The 16,309-nt window shown below is 39.3% G+C and overlaps 1 protein-coding gene across 4 annotated transcripts in view; it reads right to left on the bottom strand.

Moving 5' to 3' along the window:
• The window catches only part of MXI1 (MAX interactor 1, dimerization protein), an 80,054-nt gene that overhangs the window by 47,528 nt on the left and 16,217 nt on the right, over positions 1-16,309 (bottom strand). For 2 of the 4 annotated variants that reach the window (XM_032312349.1, XM_032312348.1), the window contains exon 2: positions 13,468-13,600. In XM_032312349.1, coding sequence (XP_032168240.1) covers positions 13,468-13,600 — 133 coding nt within the window. Of the gene's footprint in view, positions 1-13,467; positions 13,601-14,936; positions 15,211-16,309 lie in introns of those variants that run through there. The other 2 variants (XM_032312351.1, XM_032312350.1) reach the window with 2 other exon arrangements.

Raw genomic sequence — 16,309 nt, 5'->3', positions numbered from 1 at the left:
CAAATAAAATCTTTAAAAAAAAAACAAAAAAACCCTAAGTAATGAAGACATTGTGGTTTTGGAATAAAAATAAATATTTTGGAAAAAAAAAGGAAAGGAAAAAAGAATTTTGATCAATGGACCAATCATAGACTCACACATATGTGGTCAACTGATTTCTTACAAAGATCCTAAGGAAATTCAATGGAGAAAGTAGAGTCCAAAAAAAAAAGTATATTTGCCAAAAAATGAACATTAGCCCTCACTTCACACCAAATGAACATTAGCCCTCACTTCACACCTTCTACAAAAATTAACTCTAAATGAAACTTAGATCTAAATATGAAACCTAAAACTATAAGACTGCTAGGGGAAAACAAGATAAAATCTTTCATGATTTTGAATTATACAGAGATTTTTAGGGCATTAGAATCACAAATAATAAAAGACAAACATTATAAACTGAACTTCATCAAAATATGCAACTTTGGTTCTTCAAAAGACACTGTTAAGAAAATGATAGAGGCAAACCCTAAATAGGAGAAAACATTTGCAAAACACATATGTAATAAAGAACTTGTATCCAGAATTTACAAAGAACTCTTTTTTTGAAAGTCTTTGTATATTTTAGATAAGTCTTTTATTTAGATGTTATTTATTTATTGGGGTGAGGTGGGGGGCAGAGGAAGGGAGAGGGTATTTCAAGCAGACTCTGTGCTGACGAGCCCCTTGACACCATCTGAGCTGAAACCAAGAATCTGATACTTGGCCGACTAAGCCATCCTGGTGCCCCCAGAATTTACAAAAGAACTATTTACAGATCAACAAGAAACAAACAACTCAAAAGAAAAAAGGTAAAAATATTAGATACTTCACCAAAGAAGATATATCAATAGCAAATAAGCCCACAGAAAGACGCTCAAGATCACTAGTTATAAGGAAAATGTTATCTAATCCACAAGTTATTCTGACACACCCACTAGAAAGGCTAAAATTTAAAAGACTGACAATACCATGTGCCAACCAGTAACCAGGGGTTACTGGAAGTCTCCTACACTGCTAGTCAGAATATAAAATGGTACATGGGGTGCCTGGGTGGCTCAGTGGGTTAAGGCCTCTGCCTTCGGCTCGGGACACGGTCTCAGGGTCATGGGATCGAGCCTCAAATCGGGCTCTCTGCTCAGCAGGGAGCCTGCTTCCTCCTCTCTCTCTATGCCTGCCTCTCTGCCTACTTGTGATCTCCATCTGTCAAATAAATTAATAAAATCTTAAAAAAAAAAAAGGATATAAAATAGTACAGATACTTTTGGGAATGCTTTGACAATTTCTTTATAAAGTTAAATATATATTTATTATATGACCTAGAAATTCCACTCCTAGGTATTTATCTAAGAAAAATGAAAACATACATCTACAAAAGACCTGTCCATGGAAGTACATGGAATCTTTACTTATAACAGCTAAAAACTATATGCAACCTGAATGTCTATCAACTGGTGAATGGATAGACAAATTGTGGTAGATCCATACAATGGATTATTACTCAGCAATATAAAATATTGCTGAGTAATTATTATTATTAAATTATTACTCATCAATATAAAATTATTAAATTAAATTATTAAATTTAAATTATTAAATTATTACTCGGCAATATAAAAATATGAACTACTGAAACAGAAAAACTGAATCTCAAAAAACACTATGTAAGTGAAAAGAGTTTGACACAAAAAGAGTATATACATGATTCCTCTTATATGAAACTCTAGAAATGGCAAAACTGCAGTGACAGAAAACATGTGAGAAGTTGCCAGGTCCAAGAGACAGAGATAGAAAACTGACTGGAGAGAAGCACGAAGTAATGTTTTGAGTTGATAAACATGCTCTTTATTATAATTTTGCTGGAGGCTGCATGACTGTATACATATGTCAAGTCACTGAATTATACACTAAAAACTGGGGAATTTTATTGTATGGAAATTATATCCAAATAAAACTTATTTTTCAAAAAAGTAATAAAACTCAGGGCACCTGGGTGGCTCAGTGGGTTAAAGCCTCTGCCTTCGGCTCAGGTCATGATCCCAGGGTCCTGGGATCAAGCCTCGCATTGGGCTCTCCGCTCAGCAGGGAGCCTGCCTCCTCCTCTCTCTCTCTCTGCCTGCCTCTCTGCCTACTTGTGATCTCTCTCTGTCAAATAAATAAATAAAATCTTTAAAAAAATAAAAAAATTAAATTAAATTTTAAAAAGTAATAGAGCTTATCCAGAAATTGAGGCAATAATCTACTGTACCATAAAGCACTCAAAAAATGAGAATAAAATGTCAATTCTTTATTGTGGGAGACTAATAATATAAATTACTAGAAAGAACATGATTTAAAAACCTCATTCTTTTGGGAAATATCTATATTTATGTGTACTTGAAAAAAATTTTCATTTCCGGCACACAATTAATCTGCTGTTAGTAAAGAGTAGAGTCAAGTCTTCATCTTCCATAACAGGAAATCAATAACATAACAGGAAATCAGATAATAAGCAGAATAAGCTTATTTTAAAAAAAATTTTTAAAGATTTTATTTATTTGGAGAGAAAGAAATAGAGCAGGGGAGGGGCACAGGGAGGATTTCAAGCAGACCCTACACTAAGCACAGGGCCTGATATGGGCTTGATCTCATGATGCTGAGATCATGACCTGAGCAGAAATTAAAAGTCAGATGCTTAACTGACTAAGCCACCCTATGACTCTCAGAATAAGCTTCTTATTTAGAAATAAGTAAGGAGGGGCACCTGGCTGGCTCAGCTGGAAAAGCCTGCATCTCTTGATCTCAGGGTCGTGAGGTCAAGCCCCATGTTAGGTGCAGAGATTACTTAAATAAGTAAAAACTTAGAAAGAAAAGAAAAGAGAAAAGGAGAAAAAAAGGAAAAGAAAAGAAGTAAGAAAGCAAACAGCCAATGAACTGCGAAATCACTGAAGTGGTGGCCTCTAGGAAGTAGAAACTGGAAGGGGAAAGATGAGGCAGAGGAATGTTAATCTTCTTCTTTATAAGTCATTTAGTATCAGCGGAGTCTTACAACTATATACATCTCCTACTTTTTTTTGAAATGTTAAGAATTTAAAATAAAAAATAACTACTTCACTTTCTAATCTTAGTAGTGCCAGAAATTAAGAAGTATCTAATACATACTAAAGTTACACATTACTCATGAAATCATCACTTTTTAGGTGAGAGAATAATGTTAAAAACCAGAGAGAATTTTGAAAATTAAAATTATTGCTCTTAAGCATACTTCCAAAAGTTAAAACAGGACATTTAATTTCGATAACACATAATATATAACACAGAGCAACATTCTAAAAACCTTTAAAAATATAGAAAGTCAGGGCGCCTGGGTGGCTCAGTGGGTTAAAGCCTTTGCCTTTGGCTCAAGTCATGATCCCAGGGTCCTGGGATCAAGCCCCGCATCGGGCTCTCTGCTCAGCGGGGAGCCTGCTTCCCCCTCTCTCTCTGCCTACTTGTGATCTCTGTCAAGTAAATAAATACTTTTTTAAAATAAATAATAAAAATGCAGAAAGTATCAGTGATTTCCTAAATCTCTTGACTTCCAAATTATATTTTGATATTTTAGGATAGGGTCAGGCATGAAATAAATATTCAGGGGTGCCTGGGTGGCTCAGTGGGTTAAGCCTCTGCCTTCCTCTCAGGTCATGATCTCAGGGTCCTGGGATAGAGCCCCACATCTGGCTCTCTGCTCAGCAGGGAGCCTGCTTCCACCCCCACCCCCCACCCCCACCCCCGCCTGCCTCTCTGCCTACTTGTGATCTCTGTCTGTCAAATAAATAAAAATCAAAAAAAAAAAAAAAAAAAGTAGCCTTTTAAATATTCAATAGGTACTTTTCAGGGAAAATAAATGAACGGTACCATAATTCGCAGCATTAATTCTATAAATATAAAGTCCATTTTTCTAAAGATCCCAAGCTTTATTGTTAATATGTCCCACTCTTCCCTATAGTACTAGAAGCAGACGCACAGAGATGTTACACATGTATTTCAAAGAATCTTTTTTTTTTTTAAAGATTTTATTTATTTATTTGACAGAGAGAGATCGCAGGTAGGCAGAGAGAGAGAGGAGGAAGCAGGCTCCCCGCCGAGCAGAGAGCCAGATGCGGGGCTTGATCCCATGACCCTGGGATCATGACCTCAGCTGAAGGCAGACGCTTTAACCCACTGAGCCACCCAGGCGCCCCTATTTCAAAGAATCTTAATGTCTAAGGCAAGTACATCATACAGAAAACAGATTCTCAAAGGAAGTAAGGGAGGAGAGGCTGCCAGGGTAGCTGAATCTCCTTGCTTTGCTAGCTGCAGAATGGAGGAGGTATCTTTTTCCAACCAGCTACACTCCCTACTCCTAACCCCATAATGGTTCATTTCAAGTTCTGAAGGCCTCATTGTCTAATATTCGTTCATTCCACCTTTAGTTCTTTTAAGCATCCATCACACATTCAAGACTCTTCTTATCTTACTGCAATAAACAGCAACAGGCAATTTTTTTAAACGATTTTACTGAGGTATAATTTGCATACTATAAAATTCACCCTGGGGTGCCTGGGTGGCTCAGTGGTTTAAAGCCTGTCTCCGGATCCTGGGATCACGACAGGCATCCAGCTCTCTGCTCGGCAGGGAGCCTGCGTCCTCCTCTCTCTCTGCCTGTCTCTCTGCCTGCCTGTGATCTCTGTCAGATAAATAAATAAAATCTTTAAAAAAAATAAAATAAAATTCACCCATTTTAAGGGTACAGTTCAATGAACTTCAGTAAATTTATACAGTTGCATAACCTTTACCACAATCCAGTTTTAGGAAACTTCCATCACCCCAAAAATTCCGTCATGTGAACATGCAGAATAGGACACCCTCACTTCCCAGGACAGTACCTCACGCTTGTTACACTCTACCATTAACATCCAAGTTATTTACCACATTTATGAAAATGGCCAACAACATGAAACAGATACTCATACTTAATAAGTTAATATTAAATTCTTACTGATACTTAAATGTTTACAGAATAAAAGAAACACATTACGCAGCTGTTCTAATATAGGCTTCAACTTCAATGTTAAAAACACGAACATACCTTTGTCTCCAGTAAGCATATCTGCCACAAATAAACTGACAATGAGAATAATGATATTAAACACCCCAAGATCAACTTCATACAAAGCAGTCAATTTGTTTTCTATCCAAGTTAGAAGTCTGAATTTTAAATTGTAACTTCTGTGCACTGACGGTTACCAGCAAAGACTACAGAAAGCAATCCTAGCAGATTCAGTATTAACAAAAATATATTGTACAGAGTTTTTGTGAAATATGAAGATCACTTTTTTTCTGTTGTTCATGTTGTTGAAGATACATACTCCCATACAAGATTATGGTAATCAAAATTAAAAACCTCAAAATTTACATTTCTTCTAATACCAAGACAAACTTACTACATTTTACCCTCTAGTTTCTTATCGCATAAGAAAGTTATTTACAGTTCCTTGAAGAGAATCCTAATTGTCCCTGTCTAATCAAAATAAGAATAAAGGAAAATCAGTTGTTTTATCAAAATACGTTGACTGAGACTAAAATTACACTCTATGGGTGTCTGAGTGGCTCAGTCAGTTACGTGCTTGCCTTTGGCTCAGGTCCTGATCCCAGGTTCCTAGGATCGAGTCTTGCATCAGGCTCCCTGCTCCATGGGTAGCCTGCTTCTCCCTTTGCCTCTGACTCTCTGTTTCTCATGAATAAACAAAGAAAAACTTTAAAAATGAATAAATAAAATAAAATTATGTCCTTCTATAATTTAAAAATGCCCATTTCAATGGCTTCAAAACTCTCATCATGTGGCCTCCACAAATGGTGTTTACATAGTGTTTTCAAAAGACTATCGAAAATATTTCCCATAATAAAGAAATGTAAGGAAATCAATACCACACAGAAATCTTTTTATCTAACATCATAAAGCTAAATAAAAAGAAAACCCACACTTTTCCCCTGAAATGTATATAGTAACATTAATAACAAAATTGTCTACCAAACCAAATATTTTTTCTTTTTTTTTTTTTAAGATTTTGTATTTGTTTATTTGACAGAGAGAGATCACAAGAAGGCAGAGAGGCAGGCAGAGAGACGGAGGGAGAAGGAGGCTCTCTGCCGACCAGAGAGCCGGATGCAGGGCTCGATTCCAGGACCCTGGGACCATGACCTGAGCGGAAGGCAGAGGCTTTTAACCTACTGAGCCACCCAGGCACCCCCCAAATATTTTTTCTTATAAGAAATTAGTTACTCAGATAAAACATAAAGAATTTCACTTATACTAAGATATGGAATCCCTATGTCTCCTAGAATGCATGTCAAAGTTAATGAATAAGTATATACTGTGAATCCGTAACATTTCTATAATAACCTACTGTAATAATCTTCTATAAATTTAAATAATTTAATCTGTATACTATCATCTGACAAATAAAAATAGCCATGTTTATAACATCTTACTGATTTGTATAATTTATCATTTTATTATATACATATTTTTCCAAAAGCACCATAAGCTCCTCTATCATCGGGAGGCATGTTCTGTGTACATTGTATAAGTTCAGTAAATTTGGTTACAAATTACCTTTAAGAAAGCAGTTTCAGTAACTAGTGAAAAAGGAAGCAAATTGCAAAAGTTGAAAAAGCACTGGTGGGAAAGCCTTAAAGCGGCAGATGCAGACGACGCATTTCAGGCAGAGCAGAAAAGGAGAGTGCTAACACATGAATTTCAGGCTATGGTCATGAAGTCTTACTTTTTAAGTAAATTCTTACCAAGGGCTGTTTGCTGATCCCAGAGAAACAAATCCCAGAGATCTGTCTTATTTCCTAGTTCTATTTTTGCAAGTTACCTTGCTTGCCAGTCCAGTTTCTCAACAAAAAAAAAAAGGAAAATATTTTCATTTTACCTCACAGAACTGTTCTGAAATTCAAATGAGGTAATAACGTACATTAAAGGGCTTTATAGACAAGTTGTACATTAAATGCAAGGCGTTACTATTTTTATTATTGAAGATGGATCCTACCCTTTGACCCAAGAGTTCTAATTCTTCATGTTTATCCTAAGGATCTAGGTAGACAAATGCACAAAACTATCTGCAAAAACATGTTCTGAATAGCCCTATTTTGAATGAAAAAAATCTAAAAAGAACTTAAATCAATGGGTGACTGGCTTAACAAATTATGGTATACCCATGAAACAGAATATCATGCTATAATTAAAAATGATTTAACAGATGTGTATGAACATGAAAACCTCTTTACCCCTGCTTTATAAGAGGTTCCACTTCTGAGATGCCTTCCTTCATCTATCAAACTTAATCAGGTCCTCCCTGTTATACTCCTCATAGGATCATCTATGTTTCCTACATTAAACTCATCACAGTTTGAAATAATACATTGATATGTTTACTTGACAACATGTGTTTTCTTCATTAAATGGTAATGAAGATGGTGCACACATACACACACTCTTGCTCTCTCTCACACACACACACACACACACACACTCCTATATACATATGCAGGGGGAGGAAAAGCTGCCAATATTTAAAATGTAGAAAGCCAAAATGAAAAATAAAAACAATCTAACAAAAAATATGTATGCTTATATTAATTACATCAGCATTATCGACCACAAATAGGATCTGGAAATACATTTTGTCAAATGATACCATCAAAGCTCTTTGATTAAATTAGTATCTGGAAAACTATCTTTACTTAAGAAGTGACAAAGAATCATGCTATATCCAAAAGAAAGCAATGCTGTTCTCTTTGTAAGGAGAAATCTAGAAGAAAAAGCTTTCTAAAGGGTCAACAGTGTCCTCTGGTTAGAATGATGCAAATTCTGCTGAAAATCCAGCTTGATATTAAAGCAACCACCACTGAAAGCTAAATAAGTATCTCTTACCATCTCTGGGCCACATGAGTTTTAATCATAAAATGAGTGACAATATCATACCTTCATAAAGCAGAGAACTACACGGAATGAAATCCTGAATTCCTTTTTTATAATTTGTGATCTTCCACATCATGTATTCAATATTCTGGGAAAAGGCCACTAATCAAACAGGAACAGAAGCAGCTGTCCTACTGACTTACAAGGCATGATCGTCAAGTCTCCTTGAAACATACTTCCATAAGGGAATATGTCCTTTAGAAACTCTGCACAGCAAACTTCTGCTTCCATGAAGCATTTAATGAAAAGTCTGAGTTTGTTTAGTGAGGTATATAAATAATTCTTAAGAATTTTTCATTTAAACAGTTTTAGGGGAAGACAGAATATCACAGAAAACATCACACAGGAGGTGTTAATCACTCAACATTTGAAAATATTGAACAATACTAACATCACAAAAAGTTTAACTGTTACTAATCTCTACTTTTGTCCTGATACTCTAGGAATTATCTATTCAACAGAGACTCAGAAACTATTTCTTTATATAGAAAATTTGAAAAGCATAGAATAGTAAAGAGAAATTTCACAATAAAAAAAAGGTTTCCTTCAACTATTCAGTGAACTAACAGGTACATATTTAAGAATGGAAACAGAAGATATAACAAATTTCAAATTACTACTACTGGAAAAAAAAAATCCTCTAAAAAAGATAACCAAAAAGGGTTTAAAGCTGAAAATACAACAATACAATCATTCCCTCTAAGACTAAAACATTTCATGATTCTGTAGTTAAAAAATAGTTAAACTAAAGCTTTACAAGCAAAAGGAAAAGCTGTTTTATTTTCTAATGTCCTCAATCCTAGCCAAAGGAATTGAAATGTGGCTGCTCTTGTGAGATTCTTTAATAGCCAAAGGACACCAAATAAAATAAATTTTTCGTCAACTTAAAATACAAACATAAATTGGTACTTACTATTACCTTCTCCATCACCTTAAAACAATGAAATTACTATGTGTCATAGCCTCATACCAACATTTATTGCCAATATTTGACAGACTTATGGTTCTGGCAGGGCAGGTAGGTTTTAATACTTTAATTTCATGACTGGATGACAGTGAGTGTTTTTTAAAATTAACTGCAGCATTCTATAGTCTACTATAATATACTTATATACAATACTATAATATACTGTAATAATACCCATTTAAAAGAACTGGCAGTTAGAGATTATTATTCTTCAAATACTACATATTATCTTCCTTTCCAAATATATTATCATTAACATTCTTTAGAATACAATGTAATCAGGGGCGCCTGGGTGGCTCAGTGAGTTAAAGCCTCTGCCTTCTGCTCAGGTCATGATCCCGGTGTCTTGGGATCGAGCCCTACATGGGGCTCTCTACTCAGCGGGGAGCCTGCTTCCTCCTCTCTCTCTCTCCCTCTCTCTGCCTGCCTCTCTGCCTATTTGTGATCTCTGTCAAATAAATAAATAGAATCTTTAAGAAAAAAAAAAAAAAAAGAATACAATGTAATCAGAGTTTGCCAAAGCAGGAGTTGCATAATGTCTCCTTCCATACTTTAATATGGTAATCAGCACAAAAGAGAAATGCAGTTCCACAGAGGGCAATCTACCTGGAGTTTGAAAACCTTCCATTTTTTAAGAAGCACCTACTATGTACAAGGCATTGTGATAGATACTGGGGATGAATCCTTAAGCAGAAGAGATTCAACTTCTGCCTTCATGGAGTTTTTAGCCCAATGAATGAGACATGAATTTATCAATCAGAGAACTGTATTTCTACAAACTATGATAAACACCATGAAGGAAAAGTAGGGGTGCTATCATGTGAACACCTAATCTACTTTGCCTGATAAGAAAAGGCTTCCCTGAAGAAGTTATGATTGAGCTGAAATAAGAGTGTTATTAGATAAGGACAACTTACTTGGCAAAGGGGAAAGAACAGAGTATGTGCAAAGACCCTGAAGTAGGAAGAAACATGGTGTATTGAAGAAAGAAAGAAAGCTAGCTAATATAATACGTCAGAATTGTATATAGGCCAGGTGTAGTTGCATGGATACCGATTAGGAGGTTATAACAGGTCTCCAGGTGAGAGATAGATGGTATCTCATCAGGAGGGAAGTAATGAAGATAAGGGGAAAGACAGCAGATTCAAGAAATATTTAGGAGAAAATGAGTGTTACAATGAAGCCAGGCAGAGTAGTGTTAGTAGAGTTTAAAGATGACAAATCTTGAAATTTTTCAGTTGTGAGACCAAACAGTAAAAAACCGGGAATTTGAACTTACGTGAGGCTCCTCAATGAGCCAGAGAGCAACGCACCCAGGTTTTCTAATAGCAGTAACATCTTAGGAAGGGTGATTTTTAGGAAATGTGCCAGAAGGCCATGACCAAGACCACAGTAAATTCAACCAGGTATTTTAAAAATAATTAAATATTACAGGTCCCACTTCTGAGCTGTCAGTTAGAAGGATACCAAATGATAAAATTACTGGGATTTTCAAGGTACATGCTTGTAACATCACATTATATCACTTATTTTCTCTCCTTTGTACTTCCATAAAAATAAGATTTCTAGACATAATATTAGGAGCTAACATTCAGCATACACTTAAAAAACAACATTTTATATCAGGAAGATCATATTATACCTGAGGATATTAGGGGGGAAAAGCCAGCATTGTATCTGAAAGATGCTACAACGTCAGGGAGACAAATGTCATCTTAGGACAAACAAGATATCAACGTCCAAGATGCATACTAGTAACAGCAACTGCCACACAAGTACCTTTCTGATCAGGAAAATAAGACAGATAGTCCATAATTCTATTACCTTCCTTGTTTCAGAAGACTAGTAAATGGAAAATTTTTACAAGTCTTTCTTTCTGCTATATGTAACCAATGTAATAAAATTTCTACTAAATCCAGTACTAGGCCTCAAGTTATCAGAAGCCCATAGAGTCTCCCTCAAATGGACTAACAACCCCATTTCTCACATATCCCAGCATGGGAATTTGATCCATGGCTTCTCTATCCCAGGAAGCAGAAGTTTTAACAAACGGTAAGGAAAAATAATTTCTAGTGTTTCACTTTAACATACTAATTCTCATCTATAGGCCCCAGTCTAAACCCCACACGTGGGTGGACCTTAGTATATTCTAAAATCTGTTTCTTTCTCTCTCTTTTTCCTTCCTTCTTACTACTTATATTCCTATGAAAAATTATCTTCCTTAGTCTTGGGTGGTCCAATGTGTACGTAATTATTTTCCCATGGGTACTGTAAGAACATGGCATGCCTATAGTTTTACAAATTTTCTGATATGCTCTGCTAAAATATACAGTAATTAGCACTGTGGTCCCACACACAATAGTAGAATCCTAACAGGAACCCTAACATGAAACAGAAACACCACTGGGTCAAAACCCCAAGCTGAGCAAAGTTTAAGCCAACAGATGACAAAGACTTATTAATGACCTATAACGTAACTGGTAAAATCTAGAAATGTGTATCTTTTTTATGCATCTATAATTCTTGAATTGTTAGTAATGAGGCTGCCTCTGTAATGATGGAGTGGTATACTGAATAACTAATATTATAACTGATCTCTAGAACTGTCAATAAATCAGTGTCACAGAACTTCAGGGCAGAAAGGGACCTTGGTAAATATGTAGTCCATCCCTTCATTTTATAGATGAGAAGAGGGATAAAGAGAAAATGTAATAAGATCATTTACCTAACTTCTACAAAAGAGGAAATAGTAAATATTTGTAGCATGACAAAACCCAGGTCTGGTTTCCTGATACTCTCTGTCTGTCTCTAAATTTAAAAAAAAAATTTTTTAACCTTTTTAATCTATACATGGATTGAATCTGAATTCTTGAAATATAGATCCTAACAGAAACAGTGAAGAACAAGAAAACTGAAATTTATTTGTATAAATGCTATGTATCGTATTACATATTTTCATTCCAAACCTATCATATCATAGAAAAACCTTCTAGACCCACACATAAACATAAATACAGCATAGTAAGAGTTGCCTGGGTGGCTCAGTCATTAGGCATCTGCCTTTGGCTCAGGTCATGGTCCCAACAGCCTGGGATCGAGCCCTGCATTTGGCTCCCTGCTTGGTGGGAAGCCTGCTTTCCCTCTCCTAGTCCCCCTGCTTGTGTTCCCTCTCACGCTGTCTCTCTCTCTCTCTTTGTCAAATAAACAAATAAATAAATAAATAATCTTTAAATAAATAAATAAATACAGCATATTAAGCTTATAGCTATTTTTATAATTTTAAAAATTAAGTTTAAAAAACACAGAATAGTCCTACTGAAAAAGCCAAAAAAGGAAACTCACAGCTTTAAAGATGAGTCAAAGAGGGAAGAGTGAATCCTACTTTCGCCTCAGCAATGTCAAAAATGCAGAGTAGGAAGATCCAACCTTTCGAGCTCTAATTATTATCTATAGGAGCCTCAAGTTTCCTGCATCTATTAGTAAAAGCTCCTATTCCTGCTCTTTTCCCAACCAACTTCCCCAAGTGACTACCTAACTACCTGTCTGGAGTTCCCCATACTCATCAGGTAACCTTAGTTTCCCAGAGATTACTCTGTGTCTCTCCAAAATAAATTCTTACATTCTCTAGACAAAGCTTTGGGGAATCAGGAAAAGAGGTCTCATTTAATTCCTCTTATAAATGGAAAAAACAGCATCTGTTGGTTTTAAGGTGGCCTTCTGAAAACTTCCTATGAGTTGAATCATTAGAATTCCCTGGCCCTCTGAGGCAAAACACTGAAAAGACAGCCAGGCACTACCAAAAGTCTTCAAAAAATGGAAGTCAACTATGTCTGAGTACATCCAGACAAGCATTTCCTAGGGAACCCTTTGGATTGAAAAATAAGCATCTTCATTCTTTTTCTGTTTTGTTTTGTTTTTCTTTAAAATCTCCCTTACCAACTCTGTCTTATCAAATAAGAGACACAACTTTCATAGCATGGTCTTCCCTTCCACCCTTAAACAACAAACAGACCATGCCCACTAACTTCCTACTCCAACCAAACATTTTTATTCCTTTAACAAAACCCTTGATTCTGCTTTATATCCTGCCTGAGCTATTTCTGGCATTTAAAAATTCTTCTTGGATCATCCAAGTTTAAAGCTCGACTAAGATTACTTTTAGCATGTGGTTGCATGCATGGACACATGTCAGGTTTCACTTTATTGTCCCTCTCAGTCACAGACGCCCCCACTTAATAAACCCAGCAAGAACTCTTTGGTTTTCCTTTGGATTCTACTCCTGCCCTTCCCCACAAAGTCAGGTTATGATATCTAGACTGTATCAGTTTAAAAGGGCCAAATCTCCAGAAATGGTGGTAAAGGAACTCATTTGACTATTCAGTGTTGCTCCAGACTTGGTGGTAAAGAACTGAGGTCCGTTGGACCTGAACTTTTGCCTGAGTGTGTGCTCCCTCTCTCCAGGTGCCCTTTCTAAACCTCCCCAGCTTGCTACCTGTTGGCAGTGCTGGTGTTGCTGCTCCCGTTGCTGTGTTTCTGTGCTCGGCTCAATCTCCTTGGGGGCTTTGAATGCTGCAGCCGGGGGCTCGGCATGGAGGGGAACGTTGAGGCATAGCCATGTTCACACTCTAAAGAGACAGCAAGAGAAAAAGATATGAGAACAGGAATTTACTCAAATCCATGGATCCACAGATCTGAAATCCTTGCAGTAACATGCTGCTGAAAACAGCAGAAGAAAAGGAGGTAAAATTTTTCCACTTTCTGGCTGGAAGATAAAATTCTCAGTCCTTGTGAGGACATTTATCATGTAACATTATATACAGACCCAACCCATCACCTGAAAGGCGTACCAATACTTCTTCTAAACCAAGTAATCTCTCCACCCTTTCCAAAAATCCTTTTCTCCAAGAATTCTTAACTGAAACACACTAATTTCTGAGACTAGTTACCATCCACCTCAATTATTTCACCCGTCTCAAAAATCCCCTTTTAACTCTCCCCATTCTGGGTCTCTCACTAAGCGCACCATTTTCACGTATTTCAAACCATTCAACTGCCCCGTCTCAGAGGACATTTTTCTCCCTTGACACCATAATTTCCAGAGTTCCCACTCTTCACTCCCCAGTCTCTTTACATCTTTTCCAGCCCCAGTCCCTAAATAGGGTCGCGTCTCCTCCTACCTGTTTCTCAGACGTCTCCTCCCCACCTGCGCGCACCCTCCTCCCCAGTGGCTCCTCAGCAGGCATTCCCCTCCTCGGCGCCCAGCCTCGCCTCCTCCACCCCTACCTGCGCCGCCGCCTCCCCCTTCCTTCGGCTCTAACCTCCCTCCAACCTCCCAAGTCCTCGGGCTGGCGCCCACTCTCAACACACTCCCTCCCTCTGCTCTGCCCACCTCCCCACCTCCCCTCTGCCCCCAGATCCCCGTCCCTCCCCCCTACCTCGTCCCCCAGTCCTCCCCGCACCAGCAGGCCCGCGCAGCCTCTCCCGCACCCCTCCCCTCGCAGGCTCCGGGTTCCCACCACCTCCCGCACCCCTCCCCGCCCTCTCTCCCCTCACGCGCACCCTCCTCACACCCTTACCACGCACCTCCTCACACACGCTCCCCTCCTCACACACACCCCCGCCTCCCCGCACACGCGAACCCCTCATCACGCACGCACCTGTCGCACGCGCACCGCTCCTCACACACGCACCCTCCCTCCCCTCACACACCCCTGCTTGCACGCGAACCTCCCCTCACACACACTGCTCATGCACGCACCTCTTACACACGCACCCTTCGCGCACGCACCCCTGCCTCCTCTGCTCACGCACGTACCCCTCTCCTCACACGCGCACCCCTTCTCACATCCCCCCCAATACACACGCACTCTCCCTCCCCTCACACGCCACACCGCACTCCCCGCGTGGAGAAGGAGTGCGCGGGCTCAGGTGGTGGCGGAGGCGGCGGCGCCCAGCCGTTACCTCGGTCCCGGCGCTCCAAAAACTCGGCCGCCTCAAGCAGGCGCTGCACGTTGATCATCCGCACCCTCTCCATGGGCACCGCTGGTGGCGACCGGGACCTCTACGCGCTCCCTTCCCCGGCCGACAGGAGGCGCCGCAGGCGGATACAGGCCGGTGCCGCCCGGGGACATGTGCGGCGGGCGGGCGGGCCAGCCCGGCCACGGCTCGGCGCGCTCTCCGCCGCCCTTGTCGCCCCCGCCGCGCCCGCCGCCGCCGCCGCCGCCGGCAGCCCGCGCGCGGTTTGTTTACCTCTCCGCGCGAGCACGGGGGAGGGGCGGGCGCAGCACCGAGGCCCGCCCCCGCCCCGCCCCTTCCTCTGCCTCCTGGGAAATGTAGTCCCGCCCCTCCCACTGCGCATCGGGAGTGGTAGTACACACGCCACTTCAGTGGGCCTGCGCTTTGCCGAATTCCGCAATGGCAGCTGGGAAATGTAGTCCCATTCGACTTCTGTCTCCAGAGTGTAAAAACGAAGTTTTCTGGGCTTTACTTCTGGGAAGGAAGAATTTGAGCCAGTTTCCGGAAAGCTCTTTTCCCAGCGACTTCCGACGGGTGCCCAGGACCTGAAGCATTCTTTATCTGAAATGCCATGTTCTAGTCCTCTATCTACTACTGCATATTTTCTATGTAACTTACACGCCTCAGTTTCCCCATCACAAAATGTGCTGTTCAGCTGGTGCCCACATAAGCATTTGAAAAGCTAAGATCACTGTTCAAAAACAGAGGATGATCCCTCCAGTACGAGAAAGTTGTCATGAGGCCCTTCTTCCACACTGGTTTCCACATAAAGGTAGTTCCGTTTTTCATGGTGGTGGTGTTGTTGTTGTTGTTGTTGTTTTAATTGTATGTTTAAAAACTTATTTTGCCTCAGGCCCTCACTAGTGACTTGAGAGACTAGAAATCCTTTCCACTATTGCAAGTGAAGGACATAATTCAGTGGGTAAGTGATTTAGTGCAGAAGTCACAAAGGGTTCAGTTCAAATTCTGACTCTTCTACTTATACTACCTGTCTGGACTCTCCAAGCCTCATTTCCTCATGTATAAAATAGATATAGTTACTCCATTTATCCGAACATTGAGGGTCTGCCATGTGTCAAGCACTGTACTGGACATAATGTGTACAGTAATGAGAGAAACAGACATAGCTCCTACTCTCAAGAAGTCTATGGGCAATAGGGCTTATTGTGAAGATTAAATGAAAAAATTCCAGCATTTAGTACATGCCACTCAGTTAATGGAAGCTATAGCAATTGTTTCCTCTCTTGTTCTCCCCCATAGAGAGGGAACTGAAAGCAGTGGCTAAAGAGAGCAGGGACCACATTAAAGGATTGCCAACG

The sequence above is a fragment of the Mustela erminea genome, chromosome 14, assembly GCF_009829155.1.
Source record: "Mustela erminea isolate mMusErm1 chromosome 14, mMusErm1.Pri, whole genome shotgun sequence".
NCBI lineage: Eukaryota > Metazoa > Chordata > Mammalia > Carnivora > Mustelidae > Mustela > Mustela erminea.
The sequence above is the reverse complement of the archived record's forward strand: the minus strand, read 5'-3'. Positions and strand labels throughout refer to the sequence as shown.